Consider the following 16,030-nt stretch of genomic DNA (forward strand, 5'->3'; position numbering starts at 1 on the left):
AGGAAGTGAGACACAGGATGGAAGAATATTAGTGGGCAAGGAGTCAGGACTGAAGCAATCTGACTCCAGAGTCTGCACATCTGAGCATGGTGCCATATTGAGTCCTCAGATGATGGTCCTGGCTATAGGCACTTCTAGCTTCTTGAAAGGATGGTAATGAAAATTAATAACTGACTTGGAGCTTTGGAGTTTTCAGGGACAAAAAGAATCATTGTGTGACGTTGCAATTTAACATCCCTTGATCCACCCACTTGGTCCCTTTAGTTTATTCACCACATTGAAGCATAAATACCAATAGGAACTAGGGATGCTGGTGGCAGCAGAGTTGAAATCCCAGCATTGGGGATTTTGATATGACATTTTTCAATAATTCAGAGGGCTAATACTCCATGCCACAATACTTTGGAGTTAAGTTCACAGCTTTGAAAATCTTAGCTTCTTGAGTATACGAGGTAGAAATTATTCTATCCTGGTTGACAAAATTATCTTTAATAGAATATAATAGAACCGCATTACAAGCTATTCATTGGAACTTTGTACAAACTGAGCATCTTTTGAACAATTTCAAAATCTTATACGGAGAAATACCAACTAAGCTGCCAGGGACTATCATTTTAATGAACCTCCCAGACAATGGCTTTAAAAATAGCTGCAAAGGGTGGTTTATTTAAGTCAGAGAGACATACTACTACAGTTTAACTGTAAGAAGATGTAACCACGGCTAAAGGTTTGATTGACCAAATTTGTCTCCAGATCGTACCTTAGGACTTTTAGCTTTATCCTGTCTCATCTTCCTGCTCTTTTTAGGATCCAGCATTCCTAGGAGGATCCAGCCCATTTGAGGAACAGAATAAATTTGAATTATGTTTATAACTTGGGAAGGCTCAAGGAATACAAGTCACAGCTAATAGGGAGGAGGGGTAATAAGGAATCAGTAGCTGGCCCTTCCTTTGGGCACCTGACAACTAATTTGGAGGGAATCATTGCTGCTACAAAGGTTGTTGTGTGGGCTGAGTTTGGGCTGACATGGCTGTAGCTGCCAGCTGGCCAAGGAGGGTCAGGAAACTAGGCTCTCCTATGCATATCTAGGATAATACTCACTGCCCTCCAATGGGCTGCTGTGAAACTGAGAAGTGAGCGGACCACACTTCCTACAGCTTCTTGCTCACATTGCATGGCTGGGAAGGGTCCTGCCCTCCCTGATTGCAGGCCTAAGGTGCTGTTTTGAGAGTTTAACGCTGGGCTGTGCCCCAACTTCAGAACGAGTTTGAGTTGATGTGGCAGCAGCTGCTGCCTGACCAAGGAGGGACAAGAAAACCAATCTCTCCTATGCATACCTAGAACAATACCCACCACCCTGCTACAGCCTGCTGTGAGATCAAGACTCAAGCAGACTGCATACCTCACAGATTCTTGCCCATGCTGCTTTCCTGAGGGGGGACACCACGCCACCCACTCTGGTCACAAAGCCACAGCTGGCACCATTTTGAGAGTTTAATGTTGGGCTATACCTTACTCTTGGGCCGAGTTCAAGGCCCACCCAGCTAAGGGAGGAACAGGGGAGAGCAAACTATCCTAAGCACACTTAGGACAACACCCACTGCCCTGCTATGGGCAACTGTGAGACTGAGGACTAGTCCACTCAATCCATTTCAGCTACCAAGAACACCAACACAGACTCCTTGGGTCCTAGTGGGTTGCTCCATCAGTGCTATAGCCACCACCCATATGACACCAGCTGCCTAGGGGCTTGAGAACCTGCCCACACATCTGGCCGACTACTCCCACTACTAACTTCTTTATTATTATTATTATTATTATTATTATTATTATTATTATTATTGTTATTATACTTTAAGTTCTTGTATACATTTGCAGAACATGCATGTTTGTTACATAGGTATACATGTGCCCTGGCGGTTTGCTGCACCTATCAACCGGTTTGCTGCACCCATCAACCTGTCATCTAGGTTTTAAGACCCACGTGCGTTAGGTATTTGTCCTAATGCTCTCCCTCCCCCTGCTCCCTACCCACCGACAGGCCCCAGTGTGTGCTGTTCCCCTCCCTGTGTCCATGTGTTCTCATTGTTCAACTCCCACTTATGAGTGAGAACATGTGGTGTTTGGTTTTCTGTTGCTGTGTTAGTTTGCTGAGAAAGTGGTTTCCAGCTTCATCCATGTCCCTGCAAAGGACATGAACTCATTCTTTTTAATGGCTGCATAGTATTCCATGGTGTATATGTGCCACATTTTCTTTATCCAGTCTATCATTGATGGGCATTTGGGTTGGTTCCAAGTTTTTGCTATTGTAAATAGTGCCGCAGTAAACACACGTGTGCATGTGTCTTTACAGTAGAATGATTTATAATCCTTTGGGTATATACCCAGTAATGGGATTGCTGGGTCAAATGGTATTTCTGGTTCCAGATCCTTGAGGAATTGCCACACTGTCTTCCACAATAGTTGAACTGATTTACACTGCACGAACAGTGTAAAAGTGTTTCTATTTCTCCACAGCCTCTGTTGTTTCCTGACTTTTTAATGATCACCATTCTAGCTGGAATGGGATGGAATCTCATTCCTGCTACTAACTTCTAAGCAAGCCACCTAGAAGCCCATGAATCAGCCCTCCAGGATTCACTAACACTGGAGCCTGTGAAACCTGTTCTGAGGCTTAAAAACAAGCACATTTACCCCACTGCTGCCACCAGTGGGGTCTGGAGGCGGCTTAGTTTGTGTCCAGATCTGCAGCAAAACTTCACCACAACCTCAACTAATAACTCTACCCTAAGCCACCAAGGAAACCAGGGATACCACTGACCTTGTGTATTGTCAAAGAAGTAACACAAAGTTTGCACTATTGCAGTCACCCAAAATCAAAGCCAAAATAGCCTACTCAACCAACAACATATATACACCCTCAGGAAAAAATAATTGTCCCCTACAAAAGCAATTTCATAAAATTGGAACAAGCAACTGCTACATCAGATGCACATATCAATGGAAGGACATAGTAAACATGAAAAAGCAGGACATACTATACAACCAAAGGACCACAACAGTCATCCAGCAATAAATCCTAATCAAAATAATTCCCTGAAATGCCAGCTAAAGAATTCAAAATATTGGTTTGAAAGAACCTCAATGAAATGCAGGAAAAATCTGAAAACCAATACAAAGAAATCAGAAAATCAATTCAGAATATGAATGAAAAATTTACCAAGGAGATAAATATCTTTAAAAAAAAGAATTTCTGAACTAAAAAATTCATTGAAGGAAATACAGAATACAGTTGAAAGCTTTAGTGACACACTAGAGCAAGCAGAAGAAAGAATCTCAGAACTTGAATATGGGTCTTTTGAAATACTCCTGTCAGACAGAAATAAGAAAAAAGAATGAACAAAGCCTCTGAAAGCTGGAACAAGGAAAGGATGCCCATTTTCACCATTCTTATTTAAGATAGTACTGGAATTTCTCACCACAGCTATCAGGCAAGAGAAAACTATTAAAGACATACAAATTGGAAAAGAAGAAGTCAAATCACTTCTGTTTGCTGATCTTAAAACTAAAAAATCCTAAAGTCTTCACCAAAAAACCTCTTAGTTTGATAGATGAATTTTGTAAAGCTTCAGTATACAAAAGAAATCAGTAGCATTTCTATATACCAATAATGATCTAGCCGAGGACCAAATCAAGAAGGCAATCACATTTGTAATAACTACATAAAACAATATCTAGGAATATATTTAACCAAGGACATGAAAGGTCTCTAAAAAGAGAGCTACTAAACACTGATGAAAGAAAGTGTAGATGACACAAACATGGAAAAACATTCCATCTTCATGGTTTGGGAGCATCAATATTATTAAAATGACCATACTGCCCAAAGCAATCTACAGGTTCAATATTTTTCACAGATAATTAGAAAAAAAAAATCCTAAAATTCATATGGAACAAAAAAACAGCTGGAATAGCCAAAGCAATTCTAAGCCAAAAGAAAAACCTGGAGGCATCACATTACCTCACTTCAAATTATGCTACAAGGTTATAGTAACCAAAACAACATGGTACTGGTATAAAAAATAGACACATACATCAATGAAAAGACTAGAGAGCCCAGAAGTAAAACCGTATACCCTTAACCAACTGGTCTTCGACAAAGTTAACAAAAATATACTCTAAGGAAAGGACACCCTGTTTAATAAACGGTGCTGGGAAAATTGGACAGCCATTTGCAGAAGAATGAAACTAGACCCATACATCTCACCAGATACAGAACTGAAGATGGATTAATGACCTTTAGGTCATAAGACCTGAAACTATTAAAAAAATCCAACAAGAAAACCTAAAAAATTCTCCTGGACATTGGCCTAGGCAAAACATTTATGACCAAGTCCTCAAAATCAAATGCAACAACAACAAAAAATAGACAAGTGGGACTTAATTAAACTAAAAAGCTACACAGCAAAGGAAATAGTCACGAGAGTAAACAGACAACTTGCAGAATGGGAAAAAGTTGCGAACTATGTATCTAACAAAGATCTAATATCTAGAATCTACAAGGAACTCAAGCAGCTCAACAAGAAAAAAAAACCATTAAAAAGTGGCCAAAAACATGAACATATATTTTTCAAGAGAAAATATACAAGTTTTCAACAAACATGTAAAAAAGTGCTCAACATCACTAATCATCAGAGGAATGAATATTAAAATGACAATAAGATATCATCTTAACACCAGTCAGAATGACTATTATTAAAAATTTTTAAAAAAAACAGATATTGGCAAGAATGTGGAGAAGATGGAATACTTCTATAACACTGTTGGTGGGAATGTAAATTAGTACAATCTTTATGGAAAAAAGTAGAGAGATTTCTCAGGTAACTAAAAATTGAACCACCATTGGATTCAGCAGTTCTACGACTGGGTGTATATCCAAAGGGAAATAAATTATTATATCAAAAAGATACCTGTACTTGTATGTTTATTGCATCACTATTTACAGTAGCAAATATATGGAATTAACCTACGTGTCCATCAATAGAGGACTGGATAAAGAACTACTCAGCCATAAAAAATAATGAATCATGTCTTTTGTAGTAACATGGATGTAACTGGAGGCCATTATCCTAACTAAAATAACTCAGCCAAATAGCACATCTTCTCACTTAGAATTGGAAGCTAAACAATGAGTAAACATGGACATGCACAGTGGAATAATAGACATTGGAAACTACAAAGAGTGGGAGGGTGGGAGATGGGTAAGGGTTGAAAAATTACCTATTGGGTACAATGTTCACTATTTAGGTGATGAGTACTCTAAAAGCCAAGACTTTGTCACTAGCCAAATATATATATATGTATATACATAATAACAACATAAAAAGAAAGTTGGAAAAAAACAAAGGCTGTTTTATTGAGTGTAGTTGGACAGTCCAAGGCAAAGTATTCAAAGGCCATAGAAGACTCAGATGGATAAGGATGATCAAGTGCAGGAAGTCTGAGCAAGCACAGCGTTGAAGAGCAAGACTCTGTCAAGTGAAAACACAAACTTGAATGGAACTGAAACGGTATTTGGAGGTATGTTTATTTAGTGCAGGAATCCGGCCAGTCTACAAATAAGAGATGTGGACCTAGTACTCTTTTCTGGAAGACTTTATACCCCTAATAAAAGCTATACTCTGTTTCAGGTTCCCAAACAAACAAGCTGTGCATTTTAAGACAAGCTCAGTCCTAGCAGGATACTGAAGGAAGACTTAGGGTTCCTGGGAAAACTACCAAGTCATAATAAAAGCAGAAGCCCAGTGATCAACTTAGATGTTGGGAGTGCTGTAACTCAGGGACCGTGCAGAGGCCCAGGGATTCCCTTTGAGGTGCTCTGGATTTTGGGCCTGGTTGACCATGCAATTAGCTAGAGCCTGATCCTTCAGATGGGGCCCAAAATAACATCCAGCTTCAGGGAGCTTGGGAAGGCAAAAGCTGTTTAAGGGAGATAGGGACTGACATTTGAAATGGCCGTTGCGACTCAAAGTGTGGCTGAGAACCAGCAGCACTAGCATCCCCTGGAAGTTCATTAGAAATGTAGACTCTCAATTCAGACCCACTGAGTCAGAATATGCATTTTAATAGTATCTCCCAAGTATTATGCACATTCAAGTTTGAGAAGCACTGGTCTGTGCCATTGCTACTAATGCAGCTTACAGTTCTAATGATGATTCTCCATTGCTGCATCATATAGTAGGTTCCATTGGAAACCTTCTCTGACTTCTCTTGGTACCACCCAAGGCAAAGTTCAGAACTGAAAAGAAGCTAAGAGAACATCTATTCAATGCTCACATATTACCGATGAGGAAGTAAGGTCCCATGTGGGTAAAGTGACTTGACCAATGCTGCAACTCCTTAGTGACATAAACAGGAATGAGAACCAAACTTTTCTCATCCCTACTATTGATTTCTTTACAAACACATATAATTTAGCTGCTTACTAATTAATAAAACATGTATTGAGTACATACCATATGCCAGGTATTTTCTTAGGTGATTAAGATACAAAGATGAGGAAGTCAGGCAATCAACTCCACCTAGTACAAGAGAGCTCGTCTTTCACTTATTCCTGGGCTATAAGGGATTCTAAACATAAGACACATTTTAAATTCAATAGTCCTCAGTGTTTTTCAAAACCATATCACTTCTTTGCCATTGAAAAACTAGTCTTTGCAGAAGTGAGTAAGGGAGCATTGAAAGTTCCATCATGAGTGTATTTCTCCTCCTGAGTCCACCCTGAAGTATGAAGGTGATACAGGGTGAAACTGGCCCCTTGAAGACTGAAGACAAGCTGGGAATAGAACTAAGTATTAGTGGATTAGGCAAGTACTGGCTGGGAGATCGAATGGGAAGTCATCTTGGGATTAGCAGTAGGTCTAAGAGAATATGAAGAATGAAGCACCAAAGAAGGGTAAGGAGCCAGGAGTGATCATGAGCTAAAATAATGCCTTAGAGAATTATTATTGCTCTAAGCACTTCACATGGACTCATTGAGTCCTCACACCACCGATTCATGGAATAGGGATTACACATCTCCATTTCACAAATGAAGAAGCCAGAGGCATGAATGTTGACTTGCCCATAGTCTGTGTTTGCATTATGACTATGTAAGTATCATTCATGGCTAAGCCAAATAGGTTACTGCTTCCTTTATTTCTGCCTTCTTCTTTCCTGAAGAAAAAAGTTGTCTTATCTTTCACTTAGAGTCAGTCTTTTGCCTTTTTGAAAGTTTGGGAATAATCTCTAATTCCCAAACTTTCAAAGAACTATACAGTCTTCTCCATTTGGTCAAACTCATCAGCATATCTTTCAGTTCCATTGTTTTTCTTCTTCAGAGACATGCTCTGCACTGATTGCTCTTATGGCTCAACTATCATCTTAAGAGTCCCATTCGTCACCCTATTGCAAATTCCTTCCCCTCTCTCTAAGTTGGGTTCCCTGGGTCTCCTGTTTCTGTCTTGAGTTACTCTCTTGTGTCAGATGAACACATCTTCCAGCTTCCTGAAAAAGGGTGTATTAGAGGTTCTAATTTTTCAGAGTACTCACGAGACTTCACAAAGAAAGGATAAGGCATGGAAGGTTAAAGAAAGCACAGGTGATCATTTGAGACACTCAAGATATCCAGGGGCAGCTTTCAGAGTCTCAGTCACATAGGACACAGTTCATTTATGGATTATAAACCACCAAAATATGGCATATCGTGGTCTCAAGCTGCTCTCTTATCTGAGGAGGAGCATTTTATATCTCTGTTTATGTAGTCAAAAACACGTGTGAGCCCAGACTTAATAATAGAAGTGAAGATAATAGATCCAGCTGCCAATCATTAGTATGCACATTTTCTATAAAAAATGCAGACCAGATGTTACAGGCTGCTCCCTGGTGTGTTTCAGACCCTAGAACAGGACTGCATTAATTACGGGTTAACACATTTTATTCAGGTTTGTCCAAGGGCCAATACCATGACTACATTCCCCTTATATGCTAACAGGGTTGCAGCAAACTAACTGAGATTACCCAGGAGGTAAAAAGACCTTGAATGTCCAACAAAAGATCTTTATTTTAATGCTTAATTCATTGTTTTCTTGGCACAAAATTCTAGGCTGACAGTTATTTTCCCTGAAAATGTGAGGGGCATTATTCCACTGTCTCTGGCAATCTTGCATTGCTGTTGAGAAGTCTGATCCCATTCTGATTCCTAGTTCTTTATTTGTGACTCTGCTAGCTCTCAGTCTTCCCTCTGTCCCATATGTACTGAAATTCCATCATGCGCATTGGTGTGAGTCTTTCATCTGTTGTGCTGGATATTTAGGGTGGCCCTTTCAAAATGGAAAGTAATATTCTTCAGTTCATGGACTTTTTTTATTTAATAATTTCCTCCCTCTGATTATCTTAGTACCTTTTGGAATTTCTATTATTCAGATATTGAACCAATTGGATTAAGTGTTTACTTTTCTCATTTTTTTCCCTATTATCTACGTTTTTAAATTTAGGTTTCACTTTTGGGGAGATGGATTCAACTTTATATTTTGAATCTTTTCTTGATTATTTAGTTGTTTTGATCATATTTTTATTTTTAAGTGGTCTTCCTTGTTCTCTGATTGTCCCATTTTGTTAGTATCCTGTTCTTGTTTCACAGATACAATATTGTCTTTCTTCTATCTGAGGATATTAATTACGGTTTCATTGGAGTTTTCTCCTGATCTTTGTCTTGTATCTTATTCTGCAATTTCCCTTCTGTTAGTTTTAGTTTTTGCCTTTCATTTCCTGTCTAGTGACTCTTGACTGTCCACTTATGTTTGAAGTGAAACACTAAAAAGCATATTTAGTTAGATATTGACTTGTGGGCCTCATTACAGGATAACTGCAGAAGGAGCCAGTAGTTTCACTGGAGGATGATGAAATTTCAATACCTGTAGGTCTTTTCTTTTTGACATATCAGTTTCCCCAAAGACAATTCTGTTAGACTCCTGCCTAATTTACTACGTTCTGAGAAGGGGCTGTTGTGGGGTAGCAGGATGTCTCTCATTCAGAACACAGACTTTCACTTAATTCCAATGTTTTTAGTAAAGCACCTGAGCACTGTACCTGACGTCCCTTAGCATAGATCCTCTCTGATTTAACATGAGCAGAGAGCAAAATAGAAGAAGTTCAGCCGGGAGAGAGGAGGCAAGGGAAAGGAGGAGTCTCCAGGTTGTACCCACCCAGATGAAAGGGAGGTTGTCTAATGTTACTCCCTGTTTGCAGTACCACCTACTCCTGCCTTTAAAGGTACCTGAGCCTCCAGTTCCTGAGCTTCTCAGTGTTCTCAGTCATGCTTGTTGTTGGCAACCCCTCTGAAAACACTTAGGACACAGCCTTTCCTCTCTGCTGAGTCAGTTTTATTCTTCCAGGTGCTTTCTGTCCTTCATAGTGTTGCTAACATCTTTTGTCTGCTTCATCTCCTCTTGTGTTCTTTCTGTCCTTGTGTACTTACGCCTTTTAAAAATACCTTTACTCTTATCTTAGTTTACTTTGTGAGGAAGGAGAGGTAAAGGCATGTGCTTTTAGGGGTGAAGAGAGTTTTTTCCTCCTCTTCTAAAGATTTGGGTCTAATAAAGTCTACCAAAATAATACTGACTATAGATAGCTTAACAGGAGAAAAAGCATACAAATTTAGTAATGTGTATAAGCACAGGAAAATAGCAAGAGAATGATTACCCAGTTACCCAGAGAGATTCAGAAGCTTATATACCCTTCTTCAGGTTTCTTTCTTCAGGGAGAGGAAGTTGGGGATATGGGCAATTTTGAGGAGTCATCAATGATTTTTACCGGAACTGAATGGACCCAAAGGGTAGACCATAGTTTTTGAATGATCTGTTTAAATGGGACCAAGAACAGACAATAGCTTGTGGGAAGTTATGGGAAGAAGAGGGGTAGCACAACACTGCAAACAAAAGTTGTCCGATTATGCAGATAAAGTCTCCCAGGCAATCTCTCCAAGCTGCCCTCAGAAGAATAGACAAAAACTCTGTGTGGGCATGGTGATGACTTTTAGTCTTTTCTCCTCTCTGGTTCTTAATCTTTCTTGGTTATTTAATGAGATTCCTAGAAAGGGAGCTTCAAGACTATTGTACGTCTTTTGGAAGAAGTTTTCTCAGGCAGATACGGGAACCTCCTGAGAGAGCCCCTACCTGTGCTGGGTTAAAAGGTCTTGGTTCTGAGGTAGTTTCTAAGGCCTTCTAACGTCCTTTGTTACTTTGGGGCTCTGTTCTCTGAGCCTCAATATGCCTAATTACTCGGTTTTGACTGGCAGCTCTGAACAATAGCTTTCTTATATCTGAAGTGAAGGAATTAGACCAGATTATCTCTAAGCTTCTGTGACTCTCAAATGCTACAAATCCATAACTAAGTAGGTGCTATAACATATGCAACTGACTCTAAGAATTGTCAGAATCCAAACAACAGGGAAATTACTAGAGCATGAATCATCAAGGGACGTTTCATCTTAGCTGTGGTGGCTAGAAAGCTGTGTGTGGATTGGATAAATGGAGAGAAGAGGAAGGCAACAGCGTAAGTGAACTCATAGAAATGACTATGCCCACTTATGGGAACGGTACACATTGAGAAGTAACAAGGAACAAAGTTGGCTATTTACCAGGTGTATGCTTAATACTTACTGTAGAGGGCCTTCAAAAGCTGAAATATAAACTTAATTGCAATACAAAATGTCGCTCTTCAAAAATAATATCATATTGTTACCAAATAGTATTTATTTTCATCCTACAACCTTTGTACAATTCTGGTTCACATCGTTTCTCTTTCAGGTGAATTGAAAACCCAATTTTTCTCTTCTAAACAAATACTTTTCAAAGTACAGTGATATTATTTTGTGAACTAATGCTGTAGTTTTTGAGCTAAACTCTAATTTTGATGTCACATTTTATACCCCTTTTATTTTTCTTATAGGTTTTATTGTTGTATGCATATAATTTGAAGCCTCTGAAGATTTCAGATGTTAGACATTCCACTTATAACAGTACATGTGTTGGCTCTTTATGGATTCCACTGAATAGGCAAGTAAAAATTCCACAACTCGAATTGTCTTTGTTGTTATTTCTCATGAGAATAGACTCTTTCCGTAATTGGCAAGGTGTAGCATAGGAGACCTGCTAAAAGGCACTTCTAGAAGAATCTTCCTTTTGTTTAGAGGAATATTATATTGCAGTGCTTAAGAGCATGAACTCTGAATCCTGCCTGCTTCATTCAAATACCAGTTGTGCCCCTTATTACCTTCACAACCTTGGGCAGTTTATGTAACCTCTGTACTTCAGTTTCCTTATAGTAAAATGGGAATAATACTAATAATAGTACTGAGGGTTGCTGAAGGAACAGTTCATACATGCTTCATAGAGATTACAGAGAGCACAAGGATGTTGTCTGTACTATATTTTGCCTGTAGTTTCAGTGTGGTTAAAAAATAATTTAATGTGGCTTTGTATGGAGTTTCAAAATTAAGCCCAAACTCCACTACCTCCCTTGGCCCACCTTTCCCTCTGTGCCCAAACAGAAGTCTCTGCTTCATCTAGGTTGTTTTCCTCCCTCTCCATCAGACAGGTCATCTCTCTTAACTTTTTGCTCATGCCTCGTTTCTCTCTTCCTGTTTCACTTTACCAATTTCCCTGTTGTTGTTTTTTCATTTATTACTTAGTTTATTTTTGACTCCATTGTTCATTGCCCTTCTGACCTTAGCCTCCATTTCCTCCATTGTAGGATGGAAATGATCATAACTGCTCTGCCTGCCTTTCAGGGTTATTGTCAGGACCAAGATAGACAGTGTGTGAACATGCTTTGAAAAGCTTAACCACTAACGTCTGTTCCATCACTAACGCCTGTTCCATCAATGGCTTGGTAAACAGAGAATTAGTGTTTCTTTGTCCTTCGAGAGTCTTGTTTATGTTCCATGATTTTCATTTTGAATGACTTCTTGGCATCACCATGAAAGAGACAAAGGCTGTTTCAAGTGCTGGGCATATTTTCAATTGTTCAGTCAATTTATTTGTTCCTTCTTTTCTTTCTTTTCTTCTTTTCTCCTCTTCTCTCCTGTTCTTCCTTTCCTTCCCTCCACTCCTCTCCTCTATATTTTCATTCAGTCAATTTATTTTCTTCCTTCTTTTCCTTTTCCTTTCCCTTTCCTTTCTTCTTTCCCAAGTGAAATGGTCAAAAACTTAGGTACAGGCTACAGACCAGCATAGCTAAGCAACAAAATCAGGTAATTCTGCACTTGCTTTGTAAATCCAGAAATGTAGATTTTTTCCAGCCCCATATGATGAAAATGATTATAATTTCTATAAAGTAGAAAGTCATCAAACTGATAAGCTTTTTTTTATTCCAAAAAGTTTTGAATTTTGGTGTACTTCTGATCAATAGTAGGGTTACTAAAATTAGTGACAAGCCTCAGCCACTGAGGCCATCACAGAGGACCATGCCCAACAATCTTTTATCTCCTTGTCCTTTGGTGGCACTGTGAAAATAAACTATTTCTCTCATCCTGGGTGGCATTCCTTGTGTTCTTATGAGGCTCAAGATTAGTACATGGGAAGTTGGTCCTGATCATCCTTTGGAAGGCAAAGTAGGAGTAAAACAGGTCAGAAAAAATAGGCCAGAGAAGAAGAAACTTGGATAACCTGCAAATTGGGACATCCTCGTTTTATCATTCACTTCCTCATCTCCTAGTTAAGTTCTCATAAGAAAAAGTGTATTTTATTCCTTTGCATTTTTTTACAGCAACAAAGGAAACAATAGTGTTCTCAATGAACAGACATAAAGCCTTCTGTTTAGTTCTATCTAAATTGTGCTGTTGTGACCAAAATCAAGTTCCTTGCCTACTGTCTCTGCCTTTAAACCTACAGTCATCCATGTTTCTACTTACAACTGGGTCCTGCCCTCCAGGCCACGGCAGACCCTGGGAGAGAGTGCCTAGGAGTCAGTATATGAGAGCAGCGGCTGTGGGGAGCCCAGACGGGATGGTAGATGCTTGTTTGTAGTGCCAAGGTTTAAAAAGCTGGAACAGGCGTTGACCTGGAGGACAGAAATGAAGAAGTACGTGGGAGGACAGGGAAGTGAGGGGCAAATGCATGCCAGAGCACAAAGGGAGGGAGCAAGATGTAGGCAGATGCAGTCATGGGGTCCAGGCCTCACACCAAGATTCAAGTCATCTGATGTTGCTGTTTGCATGAGGACTCAGCCTGCTTTGCCTGGTCCCAGATTGCTCTTTGTGGAGCTAGATGGGGCCATTTACTCTGCCAGCACAGGCAGTGAAGTTCTGGACACTCATGTACAATCTGAAACCCAAATGTCAAAGAACGGTTTATCCTTCCTAGAATCCCAAGTATTATAAAGGGAAGCTATACTATTTGTGGAAGACAAATAAGACTTCTTTCTCTAGGTATTAGAATAAAAGAATGGCGTTTTAGAATACTATCTTTCCTTCATGTGGTTACTTGTGGTTAAGAACATACGTACTTATGTCATTTCATCCTTACAAAAGCCTTATGAATTGGATGAAGTAGATTTTCTTATTCCAGTCTTACAGTAGAAGGAACCTCAGGGTCAGAGAGATTAAGTGAGTAGTCTAAGGTTTCATGGCTAGAGTTTGAAGGAACCAAGCATGACTCATCAAGTCTTTCGCCTCCTCATCTTCTTTTCTCTCCAATGCATCAGGCACCTTTTCCAGCATTATTGGAGATGACCTATTTTTTTTTAAGTTTTACTTTAAGTTCTGGGATACATGTACAGAACGTGCAGGTTTGTTACATAGGTATACACGTACCATGGCAGTTTGCTGCACCTATCAACCTGTCATCTAGGTTTTAAGCCCCACATGCATTAGGTATTTGTCCTAATGCTCTCCTTCCCCTTGTCCCCAAACCACCAACAGGCCCTAGTGTGTGATGTTCCCCTCCCTGTGTCCATGTGTTCTCATTGTTCAGCTCCCACTTATAAGTGAGAACATGCAGGGTTTGGTTTTCTGTTCCTGTGTCAGTTTGCTGAGGATGATGGTTTCCAGTTTCATACATGTCCTTGCAGAGGACATGAACTCACTCTTTTTTTATGGCTGCTAGTATTCCATGGTGTATATGTGCCATTTTTTGTTTATCCAGTCTATCATTGATGGGCATTTGGGTTGATTCCAAGTCTTTGCTATTGTAAATAGTGCTGCAGTAAACATACATGTGCATATTTCTTTATAGTAGAATGAGTTATGATCCTTTGGGTATATACCCAGTAATGGGATTGCTGGGTCAAATGGTATTTCTGGTTCTACATCCTTGAGGAATTGCCACACTGTCTTCCATAATGGTTGAACTAATTTACACTCCCACCAACAGTATAAAAGTGTTCCTGTTTTTCCACATCCTCTCCAGCGTCTGTTGTTTCTTGACTATTTAATGATTGCCATTTTAACTGGTGTGAGATGGTATCTCACTGTGGTTTTGATTCGCATTTCTCTAATGACCAGTGATGATGAGCTTTTTTTCATATGTTTGTTGGCTGCCTAAATGTCTTTTTTTGAGAAGTGTCTTTTATATCCTTTTCCCACTCTTTGATGGGGTTGTTTGTTTTTTTCTTGTAAATTTGTTTAAGTTCTTTGTAGATTCTGGATATTAGACCTTTGTCAGATGGATAGATTGCAAAAATTTTCTCCTGTTCTGTAGGTTGCCTGTTCACTCTGTAGGTTGCCTGTAGTTTCTTTTGCTGTGCAGAAACTCTTTAGTTTAATTAGATTCCATTTATCAATTTTGGCTTTTGTTGCAATTGCTTTTGGTATTTTAGTCATGAAGTCTTTGCCCATGCCTGTGTCCTGAATGGTATTGCCTAGGTTTTCTTTTGGGGTTTTTATGGTTTTAGGTTTTACATTTAAGTCTTTAATCCATCTTGAGTTAATTTTTGTATAAGGTGTAAGGAAGGGGTCCAGTTTCAGTTTTCTGCATATAGCTAGCCAGTTTTCCCAATACCATTTATTAAACAGGGAATCCTTTCCCCATTGATTGTTTTTGGCAGGTTTGTTGAAGATCAAATGGTTGTAGATGTGTGGTGTTATTTCTGGGTTCTCTGTTCTGTTCCACTGGTCTATGTATCTGTTTTGGTACCAGTACCATGCTGTTTGGGTTACTGTAGCCTTGTAGTACAGTTTGAAGTCAGGTAGCGTGATGCCTCCAGCTTTGTTCTTTTTGCTTAGTACTGTCTTGGCTGTACAGGCTCTTTTTTGGTTCCATATGAAATTTAAAGTAGTTTTTTTCTAATTCTGTGAAGAAAGTCAATGGTAGCTTGATGGGAATAGCATTGAATCTATGAATTACTTTGGGCAGTATGGCCATTTTCACGATATTGATTCTTCCTATCCATGATCATGGAATGTTTTTCCATTTGTTTGTGTCCTCTCTTATTTCCTTGAGCAGTGGTTTGTAGTTCTCCTTGAAGAGGTCCTTCACATCCCTTGAAAGTTGTGTTCCTAGGCATTTTATTCTCTTTGAAGCAATTGTGAATGGGAGTTCACTCATGATTTGGCTCTCTGTTTGTCTATTATTGGTGTATAGGATGACCCATTTTTTAATGGGTAAGTTTTTCAAGTAAACTTTAACAACAAATCTTTGCATTTAACTGTTGCCTTTTTAACAGAAAAGTTTCTAAGGCATACTATATAAATTCAAATCCTCTTATATGTAATTACATTTTTAACTTTTTATTGCTGAGAGCTATCATTAGGATAATCAAGTGTTGCACAGTGGTGCAGATGAGGATGCTGTGGAAAATTGGAAAATTGACATTTTTGCCTATGTTCTTGATGTCAGTTTGTTTTTGGGATCATTTGCTTCTTTTGGATAAAAATTTTCTTCCTTCCTTGAATGGAGACATGCATGTGCACACACATATGTAAACACATGTATGCACATGTGTGTTGTGCCTATAGTGTGGAGTCACTGGGGCCATGCAGGTGGCTGTTTGC

At 39.2% G+C, this 16,030-nt stretch overlaps 1 protein-coding gene across 1 annotated transcript in view; it reads left to right on the plus strand.

The window, feature by feature from the left end:
* The window catches only part of CFAP54 (cilia and flagella associated protein 54), a 372,948-nt gene that overhangs the window by 315,100 nt on the left and 41,818 nt on the right, over window positions 1–16,030 (plus strand). Inside the window, exon 65 of the mRNA XM_055357441.2 lies at window positions 10,990–11,096. Coding sequence (XP_055213416.1) covers window positions 10,990–11,096 — 107 coding nt within the window. The remainder of the gene's footprint in view (window positions 1–10,989; window positions 11,097–16,030) is intronic.

This window comes from Gorilla gorilla, chromosome 10, assembly GCF_029281585.2.
Source record: "Gorilla gorilla gorilla isolate KB3781 chromosome 10, NHGRI_mGorGor1-v2.1_pri, whole genome shotgun sequence".
NCBI lineage: Eukaryota > Metazoa > Chordata > Mammalia > Primates > Hominidae > Gorilla > Gorilla gorilla.